This window comes from Ascaphus truei, chromosome 2, assembly GCF_040206685.1.
Source record: "Ascaphus truei isolate aAscTru1 chromosome 2, aAscTru1.hap1, whole genome shotgun sequence".
NCBI classification, from domain to species: Eukaryota; Metazoa; Chordata; class Amphibia; order Anura; family Ascaphidae; genus Ascaphus; species Ascaphus truei.
Genome location: NC_134484.1, coordinates 353,927,745 through 353,940,869, shown reverse-complemented (window position 1 = coordinate 353,940,869; position 13,125 = coordinate 353,927,745). Strand labels below are relative to the sequence as shown.

Below are 13,125 nucleotides of genomic sequence, written 5' to 3'. Positions count from 1 at the left end.
ATGCCACGGGGTCAAGGTAAGTCACCCACCGTCTCCCACCCACGCACTGTCACCCAGTCACCCACACACCCACCCAGTCACCCACACACCCACCCAGTCACCCACACACCCACCCAGTCACTTTCACCCAGTCACCCACTTTCACCCAGTCACCCACCCACCCAGTCACCCACCCACTCACTCAGTCACCCACCCACCCACTCAGTCAGTCACCCACCCACTCACTCAGTCACCCACCCACTCACTCAGTCACCCACCCACTCACTCAGTCACCCACCCACTCACTTAGTCACCCACCCACTCACTTAGTCACCCAGCCACTCACTTAGTCACCCACCCACTCAGTCACCCACCCACTCACTCAGTCACCCACACACCCACCCACCCAGTCACCCACACACCCACACACACACCCACCCAGTCACTTTCACCCAGTCACCCACTTTCACCCAGTCACCCACTCACTCGGTCACCCACCCACTCACTCAGTCACCCACCCACTCACTCAGTCACCCACCCACTCACTCAGTCACCCACCCACTCACTCACTCAGTCACCCACCCACCCACTCAGTCACCCACCCATTCAGTCAGTCACCCACCCATTCAGTCAGTCACCCAGTCACCCACCCATTTAGTCACCCACCCATTCAGTCAGTCACCCAGTCACCCACCCATTCAGTCAGTCACCCAGTCACCCGGGGGAAGCCCAACCCTGTCGTCCGCCCCCCCCAAAATTACATCCCGGGCAACGCCGGGTCTCTCAGCTAGTATATATATAAAATTGAAAACTATATAGTACAAATCTGGTGTTTTTTCCCCACCAGTGTCATCCTTGGTTTGCAGCTCGGCAAATTTGATATGTACAGTAGGGTGTAGTCCTGTGGATCTCTTCTTTTCACATAGAAATAAATATGAAATGTATACATATAAATAAATACAGATATCTTAGCCATTTCACACATCATTTCTCATAGTGTTTACTTGGGAAAAGTCTGCTCTTTTTTGTTGTTGTTGCTTAACTGGATTCCTGTACTGACATCACTTGAGCAAAATAGTTGAGTCAGCAATGGGGGAACGTTTTATTGAAAGGTGTATTGCCACTTGCTCGATTCATTCTTTATTACCTTTGTTCTCCTTTTTGATTTGCATCAAATACAGTACCCCTGTGTAGTTGGTACAACGGTTTTCAAGCTGGAGACATAATGATGTAAATACCAGGTACAGGCAGTCCTCGATTATCCAACGGAATCCGTTCTGGAAGTAGCGTTGGATAGTGAAACCGTTGTAAAGTGAGTCCCATGTTAATCAGTGGCGGTGAGCGTTGGATAACGCATTCCGGCGTCGAAAAAGAGCCCATAGTGGTGCGTTGGATTTGCCACTCGTTGTAAAGTGAAACGTTGGATAACGAGGACTACCTGTAATCCTTAGCGAAAGCTGTATGCTTCATATAGCCCCTGGAGAGTCAGATCCCATGACACAAGTAGCTACGTCCTTGGACACCCAAAGAGTTAAAGCAGATCTTTTATAACAAATGTAAATAAGTAAGCATGGAATTACAGTGATGTTTAAAGAACTTCAATGTAAGAGGCTTCTTTGAAAACATGTTACACTTTTTGTTTAATGATATCAGAATTAAAATACAGAAAGTGACGCATGTTGATTTTTACCACTTTAATGCGGTTGTAAGATGCCATGTTAACCCTTTAAGCTTTTCCTTTCTTCTTTTCAATGAGCTTCTTCATACCATGTAAAAAATACTGCTTGGGCATCAAACACAGTGCTCCCGAACCACATTCTGATAAACGGACTTCGCTACGCTTGTTCTGCATATAACTGGTGAATTTGGTGGGAAGAAAGTGCTGCGATATTAATGTACACAGATGTAGCAAGGCTTACTGTCCCCAGCACCACGGACCAGCAAAAGCCTGCAGGGATGGATTGCGGCCTGGGAGGATTAAGGGTGCGGGGTTCCATGAGTCTGAATGGGACCCCCACAGCATTAATCCTTCATGTAATCGGACAAGCCAAACCGTGTGGAGGAGCTGCACATAGTCCCAAAGCACTCTTGAGGGACGAAGCAGTCTCTGTGCAAGGGCCAAAGACATTTAAAACTGTCCAACCCCCTTGATGACGTAGATAACCGAATATGGATATCTACGTCATGAGGGGGAATATTATAAGACCATATTCGGTCATCTATGTCAGGGGTGTGCAAAGAAGAGGGGCGGGGGGGATTTTCTGGGGGGGGCGCAGGTGTTACAGAGGCCCCGTGCTTCCCCGAAGGCATTTAAAATAAAAGCCGGGGATCGTGCGAGGCCTCTGTAACTTTACTTACCTTGCCTTCCAGCGACGTGTCTCCATGGCGACCCGGCATCAAATGACGCAGTAGGGTTACGTGACATAACATTGCCATGGCAACGTGACATCACATGACCCCCTATCAGTTATGCCTGATAAACATATGCCTGAGTGCTTCATCCAGCACTCATAAGGGTTAACTCAGGTGGAAGCTAGCTAATCATGATGTAAGCTGACACCTGAGCGCCAGCAAGGTAGATAAGGATCTTGTTACCAGCAGTAGCTGCCTGTCTCAGACCAGAGCACATGGATAGATGTGCTGCTAGCCAGAAGGATACAGCACACTACTTACTGCAGCCAAAGTAAGATTTCTTTCATTTGTTTGCATGACTGCTTAAAAAGACTCTTACGGTTTGGGTATGGTTTAGCCAGCCAGCCTGCTAGCTAGGACTGCTGTGTTAGTCAGTTTTCTCCCAACGTGGAGCAGGATTTATTTGCTTAAAGGGACAGTGTACCCGCATGTTATGTTGCTGTGCAGAAATAAAGCCACTGAACGTTTTCATTTATCATGAAACTACACGTGTGGACTGTTCCCTGACCTCGGCTACAGGCCGTCCTGCCACAGGGTCCCATTCAGAAGCAGGGACCCCGCGCAGCATGAATCTTTTCTGTTTTCGGGGGCTGCGATCACGCGCTGTCATGTCCCTGCAAGCGGCACCGAAAACAGTAAGCATTGCTATATCTGTACCTCAATTATCCTTTATTCAGCGAAAAAGTCCCTTGTGGGGGATTTGTGAAGCTGCGATAACAGGTATTGGAGCTCAATTGTTAAGTTGAATGACAGTTAACGCCTATCATGCTCTGATACCCATTAATGACGGTTTGTGAACCTGCACAGTACTCAGGGGTATCAAAATGTACTCCACTATAAAAAGTTGCATGAGGTGAAAATGTATTAATAATGTACAAACTTGTTAACATATTAACATCACTTAAAAACATATTTAATCCCTTAAGAACCAGACAGGCCTGAAACGCATTGTAGACCAATGCACTGCTGGTCCTTTTGGTACAGAAGAGGTTAATGTACAATAATTACAATACTATATACATAGTGCTTCCAGTCTACTGAAACATGATAACAGGAGATGTCCTCTAAAAAATACATTTATTTAAAATCTTATTTTTAATAGAATTTTACACCCATTTATACTGGGTTCGTCACGAAACTAAGCATGTCTGAAGTATGATATGATGCTAAGCACGGTATATTTAGGTATCTAGAATGACATGCTGATTTTTTCAGGCTGGATTAATTCATATCTGTCATCCTATTTATTGGGACATCAACCTAAGTTAGCACATTAATAGTAACGCAGTATTCACCAAAGCAAATAACATGACGTTAACTAGGTTTTACTCCTGTATAAAGCTTAGCATTATTTTTAACGGTCGTTATTTCTAGTAACATCTAAATAAGCCCATTACATCGCAATGTGCATAATATTTATCCCATATTCACCAACCTCCGTTAAGATTAATGCCAGGCATTAAACACTGCTTTATTTAAGTCACATCTCTCCTCCTTATTCTTTCCCCATCTCCCAGAAGCCCCAATTTCAGTGTCTGGCTGGGAGTAATGCCAAGACTTCACGTTGCAATCCCAGAGAGCCTGTCGGAAAGCAACCTTTTACAAAGTATGGAGCAGTCTGGTTGGCTTTATTAAACAAATCTAAGAGCAAACGATTTGGGCTGATTTCATTTCAAAATAAATAATAATTGAAGTTGAATTCCTAGGGGCCTCTGAATGGGGAAATGTTTGGCAATCAAGTGGTTTATTTACCCTTATCCTACCCTGTCCATATTAGAGAACAGATAAAGAAAGATAAGGGGAGGAGGTGAGGAGGTGAGGAGTGGGGACTCCGGCTGTACCAGCACTCGTTGATCACAGAGTGACATCACACACACCGTGACATCACACACAAGGGAGCAGCCAGAGGAAATCAAACCCCGCCCACGTCTCCGCTCACCATGCTTACATAATAACTTACATATTTTAAAATACTTATATATATCAGATTTGGGTAAAAAAAAAAAAAAACGGCATCAATCACCTACAAGTAATGCCTTAACCACATCACTGGCATTAGTTTACTTTGGTATAGGAGGAATTTCCACTTTCAATATAAATTAAAGGTGGCATTTTTGCTTTTGATTATCTCCGTGAATAAGGCACTAACTCAAAAATTGCTGCAGTTCCTGTTTTAGGTGAAGTCACATTATTTGCCCTGATTTAACAGAACTTAGTAAATTTAGGCTGTAGGGAGGTACTGTATGTATCAAAGTCTCCCAACTGCAAAACATGGACACACAGTGAAGCAAGAAGAGCTTTATCAAATAATAAAAACCTCTTGAAGGCAATAGTAGTTTATGTTTATAAAACTGATTTTTAAAAAAAATTAATTTACTTAATTTTGGGGCAGTTTTGCAGTCCGAGAATCTTTTATACATACCTGTAACCCCCATGCAGTTTCCACAGGAATGACCATTTTTAGTTAATCGGTATTTCAGTTAAAGCAGCAATCCCGGCTGCTCACATTTTTAATGATTTTTTTGAGAGGTTTTAAAATGGAGAGTCATCATACGGATCTGGTGCAAAACTTGGAAAATAAACAAATTGCAACAAATTAATCAACAATCGTTTTTTTCCCCCCATTGGAACAAGTAGAATTATTCTCTTTGATAAATTTGGCGCAGTAATTTCCCACCAGTTTTGCCCCACATTTGCAGCCTTGAGACTTAATATAAATAACCCGTTATATTTCTATGGATCACATACAGTATGTCACTTTTTACTTGAAAGGTATCATTCTCCAGAGCTGGTTTATTTGGTTGTTACAAGGTCGGAGGTACAGACTGTTGTCAGTCAGACTGGTCACTGCCTCTATGCACTTGCCAGAAGGAATGTGCACCACCGATCCAGCCTATTATAGGGAAAACAGAGAGAGTATCATTTGCATGGCAAGAGGCACATTTATCATTTTTAGTTATACAGTAAAAGTCTCCCGGCTGCAAAACTGGGGCAAAAATGAAGGCACACAACTACACCAGATTTACCAATAAAAAAAAAAAATGAACGGGGAAAAAAATCCTATTATTTTCAATAGGGTGACTTGAATAGATTTTGATACATTTTCTATTGGGTTTTTTTGGCTGTAGTTTTGCCCTAATTTTGTAGCCAAGAGACTTACTTCCCGAGATATTTAGCTCCACCACAGGTGATGCTGGGCAGGTAATATGGCGGTTTAATGGTCCCGCGTTACACAGGCCAGTAGGAAGCTGCAATGTCACCTGTCGCAGCCCGCGTGATGCAGGACCCTTAAACCGCCATATTGCCTGCCCAGCATCACCTGTGGAGCCAAGTATCTCGAGAAGCAGGGATCCCCTGAGCTGAAATGAACACAGTTCAGTTTCGGAAACCTCCTATTTCCCACCTAATACAAAAAAAAAATGAAAATGTACTATTTAAACATGCAGGAGATTCCTATGGAGGCAATTATTTCGGGAAGCAGGGGGTCCCCGAAGCTGAAATTAACAGAGGTTAACTCCTGAGACCCCATGCTTCCTGTCATTAAAACACCTACCCTATTTACTGAGTTTGTAATAGGCAAATAATCTATTCATCTATCTAGTTTCATTTTGGAAAACCACCTTACTTTCGCAAAATATTTATGGTTTGAAGAAATAGTACAGATATTTGATGAAGTCAGCGAAGGGCTCTACTCTCACCCATAGGATTGCGGAATGGGACCTTTGGCGACCAAAGCACCGCCAGCAGTCCGCCGCCACTACACCTCGCTGCCGGGCAGGTCGTCACTGTACACAATATGGGGACATTTAAAGATGGTGCGTCGGAGCGCCGGCCACGGGACTAGGGGCGCCGGTCCCCTGAAGTTCATTTTCAGAGTGGCGAATTGTACAGTGGTGTCCTGCCTGGCAGCAAGGTTTAGTGGCAGTGGACTGCTGGCAGCACTTTGGTCTTGGCCAATCGAACCATACGATTAAACAGATACTAAGGCTGAGTCCCCTGTGCCGCTGACCGCGCTCATGCTTGGAGAGCGATGATGTCACCAACTCTCCAAGCATAGAGATTTCAGCAGGTTCCGGTATCTCACACCTACCTCCTTTTTCTTATTTTTAATGTATTTTATTCTATGTGAGTGGACAATTGTTGTCCTATTTTAATAAACTGACTTTACATTTTTTTTCACACACTGGGAGTGTGCGCTCTTCCTTTTTGTCTTTATAGATTTGTATTTGGATTAGGGTGATCCCTGGAAGAGCCTGTCCTCCCCAACTGATTGCACTTCTCGTTTGTGTCACAATTCCGGACTTTACCATGGTTCTATTGGCCCCCCTTACCTTGGTTACCGGTGCCTGAGCGTCATGACATCACGTTGCCATTGCAACGCGATGACACATGACCCCGCGTTACCATGGCGACGCGTCTCCAGAAACTGGCTGAACCAAGGTAAGTGAGGTTTACAGAGGCCTTTCGCCCGCTTCTCCGGCATTTAATTTAAGTGCCTTCGGGAACCACGCGGGGCCTCTAAACCCCTCGCCCCTTGCAGATAATCTCAGTTTGCAGATTATCCCAGTTTGCGCACCCCTGCCTTAGAATCGAGGAAATACAGTATATAAAATATAGCACCATGTTGATTATTAAGCTAAATGTCCATAAATCAGAGAGAAGAAATATAATTATAAAGAATTCATGACATTTTATCATTTGAATATCAGGACAAACAAACAAAGAGACTCATGTGTAACGACTTGACATTCTCATACCTCATTCAAATCCCATATCTGCTTTAGTCTGGGTTGCTCACTGATCGTACAGTTTTCAAGGATAATCTGCTCATGTCTCACATCAAGGCAAAGTGGCACTGTGAATCTAAACCGAATTTCTTTCAAGGTGTTATACTCAAAAAGCTATAGTGTACAAAAAATAAATAAATCATGTGTTTGTATTAATACTGAGAAAATGCATATTTTCACATTACGTAAAATAATAAATAACTAAAGCATCTGAACAAAATTCTCATAATACCTGGTTCATTTTGTCATCACAATTGGAGAGATCAACAGGTTGGCCTGAAATTCCCTGGTTATATTTATAATTCATACAGGATCCAACACCTGAGTTAAACAGCTGTAAAAAAAATTAAAAAAATTAAAACTGACCCTAAAAAGAATTTGAGGTTAGGACTGAAGTGTGTATATTGCAGGGAGAACAGGTTTTCCAATTGTTTTTGTCTTTTACATTGTCAGCCATAGAAAAAGGAAAATCAAGTTATTAGTTCCCAAACTATTGAAAAGGAAACAAACCCCAATTTTGAAATGGAAAAAAATTAGCACTCTAAATGTATAAATATATTTGACCTGTTTCACGTCACTGACAAGTAATTATAATTGGTCATGTATCATTTTGCAGTCATTTCCTAAACCTCCCATTTATAAAGGAGATGTTAATTTTTTTAAATGTATATTAATATCGAGGGATGCCAGCGACGGAACGACATTGTACTAAAGCTTCGTACCCAGATGCAAATGAGATGGCGTGCTAATTGTATCCATTGCTTACTGTAGGTTGTAAGCTTTTTGGGGCAGGGTCTCCTTTACCTGTATGTGGTCATTTAGCTGGTGCACTTATTCCCAGTGTTTGCAATGTACAGTATTTACCTCCTAATATTATGCTGTAAAGTGCTGTGTGTAGGGTTGCCAGGTGGCTTGTCCAAAAATACTGCATTACACAGCAGCCAATCAGGATGGAGGAAGCTGCCCAGCCTCCTAGCAGCAGTCCCGCTCTATCCCTTCTCAGGGGAAATCCCACGTTTGGTTACTAAGTCCGGAGAGGTAATACCGGCATACACATACATGTCCCCCCTCCCCCCCCCCCGCACACATACATGTCTGGTATTATCTCTCATTTTTTACCGGACAGAGTAACCAAATACCGGGCTGTCCGGTGCAATACCGGACACCTGGCAACCCTAGCTGTGTACATGGTTGGTGCTATATAAATAAAATGATATATACATACATATAGCTTGTGTGTTTACAGTATAAACAATCCCTTTAATGCAAATGTCAAAACGCCTAAACAGACGACTTATAGGACATAACCTTTCGTTCATGTACTAATAAGAATGCAACCTGATTATGTTGCAGATCTAATTCTACACAAAATCCCCATCTGCACATAATACTTTGATAACTGCCAGAAGACAAGCATAGCAATTTAGCTTTTCTGTAGCTTTGCGGGGCACATATCTATACATCAATGTGGGGGTTAAAACAGCTGCAAATTTCTTGAAGAAAGAAAAGTGTTTCTTTGAGATTTTTTTCTTTGCTACATTTTTGCCCCAGTTTTGCAAACCACGGTGAAATCGTTTTTCATGGTTTTATGCAGGATTTGGCCAAGGGAACGTAAAGATTTGAAGCAAAATTGCATAATTTTCATCTTGAGTCTCCTTATATCAATGTATCCAGGTCTTTTGCTCCATGTTTTGCACCGTGTGTATCAGCTTGCGATTTGGGGAGTCATTAAGAGGAGTTAGGGAGGGCTTACATGACACACTGATTATGAGATGCACAACTCTGCGTCTCAGCACGTAACTTTTTTTTATCTTGTATTTGCTGAGGTGACGTAAGAACTTTGCTGGCGAACAATTTGTGTTAAATGTATGAAACATTTTCTTGCTTTTGACACAAACTCAAGCAGAAAATGGAGCAATGTGTAAAAACAACCTTCTATTTGCACTTTTTTTTTTACGTTGATACATCTCCCCAAATATCCATAACCTTTAAGTGGCACAAACAACTATTTTTATTTCCCTTCTACTATTTCGAATTAAAATGTTATTACTTGTCCAGATGATCCCCGTGTAGAAATAGAAGTGTTGAATTCTGGGAAAATGTTGGATAAAAACCAATGGAAGCTTTTACAGCCCAATCTTAGTCGCAGCTGTTGACGTTCAGTGATATCTGTTTTCTGGTTCTACGGAAGGAGATGGAAACAGAGCATACAGTATATTGGCATTAGGTGAAACAATATGTGGAAACAGAAAAATATATGAATTGGGCTACAAAAGATAGGGATGCTCTATATATGCTAATCCGTCTCTCTTTAGTTCCATAATAACACTTTACATCTCTTAACATTTCTTCGAAGGATGACCCTTAAAACTCCCAAAAGTAACACTCTATGTATTTACAAGATACTAAAAAATAAGCAAGAATGAAGATTAATAATTACATATACAGACTTAAGATGAATTGGTACCCACATAAAAATTCAGCGTTTCACGTGTCACAGTTCAATTACCTATGTATTATCACTGTAAGTACATGCTTGAGAGGTAAACAATTATTTCAGAAAAAAAAAGAGATTAAGAAAGGAAAGGGAAATCTAACTAAAAATGCTGGGTGTCACCGGCAGTGACTGCGGGGCTGGAGTCCAGTAGCTGGGATAGGCAAGCAGGTAGCGGTGGTCAGTGGACTGGCCAAGGTCAGAGGCAGGCAGCAGACAGGCAGTGGTCAGAGGCATGCAGCAGACAAGTAACAGTGGTCAGTGGTCAGGCAGCGGGTCAGAGGCAGGCAGCAGTGATCAGGAACCATCCGGGTCAAGGACAAGAGAGGAACAACATAGTTATTGTTTGAATAGGGTCTGGTGCATGAAGAGAGGGAGATAGCAACACGACGAGGCAGCAAGCTTGATCACAGGGACAAAACCACAATAATCAGGCAAGGAGGAACAGGAATGGGAGGTTTATAAAGGGCTAGCTGCTGATAAGTGACAGGTGCCGGGCATTACACAATCAGCAGCCTCAGAAGAATCCCTGCAGGAATGGCAAGATGGAATCGGCAGTCCTTGTGGCAGACAGGCAGAACTCCAGCCCAGGAGCACAGAGACCCCAGTTAAGACCCACCAAGGATATCCCTGACATAATTCTTCCCTTCAAAACGGTGTCCTCCAAATGATCCTTTTCCTGGCTTGGTGAGATATCTTTTATGGAAAACTCTGACCAGCCGTGGAGCATGGATATTTTCCTCTGGCTCCCAGGATCTTTTTTCAGGACCGTAACCCATCTATTGAACCAGGTATTGAAGTCTTCCCCTTTGAAATCTGGAGTCCAGGGTCTTCTCCACTAATGTACTCTTCCTCACCATCAACCTGGATGGGGTCAGGAGGAGGAAGGACTCACCCAGGTAAAGAGTTCTCCCATAACGAGACAGAGTTTACCTGCATAGAAATCTATAAAGCACCAATACATTTTTGTCCTAGCTCCATGGTGGGATTTTCCAACTGCCCTCTTCATAGAGAGCTAGACTTTATCTCCAATACAAAACATAGGGATTGGTCTGCGGTATTGGACAGCAGTCTTCTTATAACATTCCTAAGCCTCACGAAGAGTTTCTTTTAGAGTTTCTTGAATCTCCTGCAAAGAAGAAAGTCTCTCTATGACAGCAGGGATGGAAGGCAGGGTGAAAGTCATAATTAGAAAAGAATGACTCTGTTGGTTCGAGCTATGTTGAGCAATATTATAGGTGAACTCAGCGATAGGCAAGAAGTCAGTCCAGTCGTCTTGGAAGTTAGCTGATAAAATAGTGCAGGTACTGCTCCAGAGTCTGTTTAGCCCTCTGACTGGCCGTTGGATTGTGGATGAAAGGCGGAGGATACATTTTGGCTGATCCCTAGAGTAGAACAGAAACATCTCCAGAATCTGGAAGTGAACTGAAGTCCCCTGTCAGTTACAATTTCATGCAATACACCGCGAAGGTGGACGATTTCCTGGATTACCAGGTCGGCAGTCTTGTTCACTGTAGGGAGACTTTTGGTAGCGATAAAGTAACTCATCTTGGTGAGACAATCTACCACTAACAGTATAGTTTTGTTCCCTCTGGGTGGAGGCAATTCTACTATGAAGACCATTGAGATAGATCCCCATGGGCATGTAACAAACATAGAGGGGAGGCACGAGGCGTCTTGTTCCTGGCACATGTCTCACAGTATAATACAAATGTATGGACATCTTGTTGAAATCTGGGCCACTAAAAAGGAGCAGGATAATAGTCCAGTGTTTTGTAAATACCCGGATTACCGGCAGATTTAGAGTCATGCATAAGCTGTAGAATCTACAATTTTACGCATTCTGGAACAAACAGGCGGTTTTGTAAGGTGCAGAGGCCGCCTTGCAGGACTAAATTTACATCCTGCGGTGGATTGCATAGGAGTGGTTCGTCATAATAGGCTCTCTTAATACGTGAGAGAAGATCAGAAGAAAAGGTGACAAGGAAATGTTTTTGAAGTGAAACTTCTTTAGTGGCACCTCATTCGTGATGGGACAAAAATGGATTGTGGGGATAGAAAATGAAACGGATGTGACGTCACAGTGCTGGCAGTTGAGGCCGGGCTGAGTTCCGCCGCCGCTCCTAACCGTTTCGTTTCAGCTCCTAATCGTCTTTGTTCCCCCCCACACGGCCGCTTCCACACTTCCACCCGCTCAACATTTACTCGCCGCCGCAGCTCCTAACAAGCGCCGCTCCCCCTTAAAATGTAATCGCCGCCGCCACTCCTCAGAGACCCGGTGCCGGACCGCAGCCCGAGGAGATACAGCCACTTGATATGCTGCGCATGCCCGGTAGTCATGGCGATGCTCAATACGCCATGACTCTCCTCACAGGGACACTGAAGCCCACACTGCTCCCCGGGGCCCTATGCAGGCCCCGATCTCCTGCGGCCTCTCCTCCCGGTGCATGCCCCGGCCGAGGCATAGAACTGCTCCTGCTCCGGTAACGGGGGGGGGGGGAGGAGGGGGGTGATGAGTGCGCTGCGTCCCCCATGTCCCCCACAGCACCATCAGAAGCCTCCGAGTCGGCTCCAGCTGATGATGACGTGCTTCTCCCTCTCCCCCCGCCGACACTGCCTCCCCCCCCCCCCTGCCGACACTGCCTCCATCTCCTCTGTGCCGCGATCTGGTAGGAAGGGGGGGGGGGGACTGCTGAAAGGGTCTGGGGGCAGGAAAAGGGTGCTGCAGGGAAAGGATAAGGGTGCTGGGGGGAGGACAAGTGTGCTGGGGAGAGTCAGGAGAGAGGGGGGCAGGACACACACACTGACACACACACACACACACACTGACAGATACACATACACACGCACACTCTGACACACTCTGACACACGCACACTGACTGACACACATACACTCACTGACTGACACACATACACACACTGACCGACACAGAGAGACATTCACACAACACAGAGAGAGAGACATACACTGACACACACACATGCACACACTGACTGACACACATGCACACACTGACTGACACACATGCACACACTGACTGACACACATGCACACACTGACTGACACACATGCACACACTGACTGACACATGCTCTCTGACTGACACACATGCATACTCTCTGACTGACACACATACATACTCTCTGACTGACACACATACATACTCTCTGACTGACACACATACATGCTCTCTGACTGACACACATACATACTCTCTGACTGACACACATACATACTCACTGACTGACACACATACATACTCACTGACTGACACACATACATACTATCTGACTGAAACATACACTGACTGACACATGTGTGCCGAGCACGCGCGTTATAAGTCAATTTCTGTGACAAAAGTCAAAGAAGTTTCACTTACTATGCGCGTGCACAGCACACACAGCTTTTTTTAGGCAGAATGGTTTCTTCACGTTCAGAACTTGTAGAAGA

At 44.2% G+C, this 13,125-nt stretch overlaps 1 protein-coding gene across 2 annotated transcripts in view; it reads right to left on the bottom strand.

The window, feature by feature from the left end:
- Window positions 1-1,606: 1,606 nt before the first annotated feature.
- GALNT15 (polypeptide N-acetylgalactosaminyltransferase 15) overlaps window positions 1,607-13,125 on the bottom strand; it is a 57,394-nt gene continuing 45,875 nt past the window's right edge. Inside the window, exons 7-10 of one of the 2 annotated variants that reach the window (XM_075586886.1) lie at window positions 9,229-9,360; window positions 7,411-7,512; window positions 7,149-7,292; window positions 1,607-5,284 (exon numbers count right to left, since the gene is read on the bottom strand). In XM_075586886.1, the coding sequence (XP_075443001.1) occupies window positions 5,153-5,284; window positions 7,149-7,292; window positions 7,411-7,512; window positions 9,229-9,360 (510 nt within the window). In that variant the 3' untranslated portion in view covers window positions 1,607-5,152. The remainder of the gene's footprint in view (window positions 5,285-7,148; window positions 7,293-7,410; window positions 7,513-9,228; window positions 9,361-13,125) is intronic. The other variant, XM_075586887.1, reaches the window with a different exon arrangement.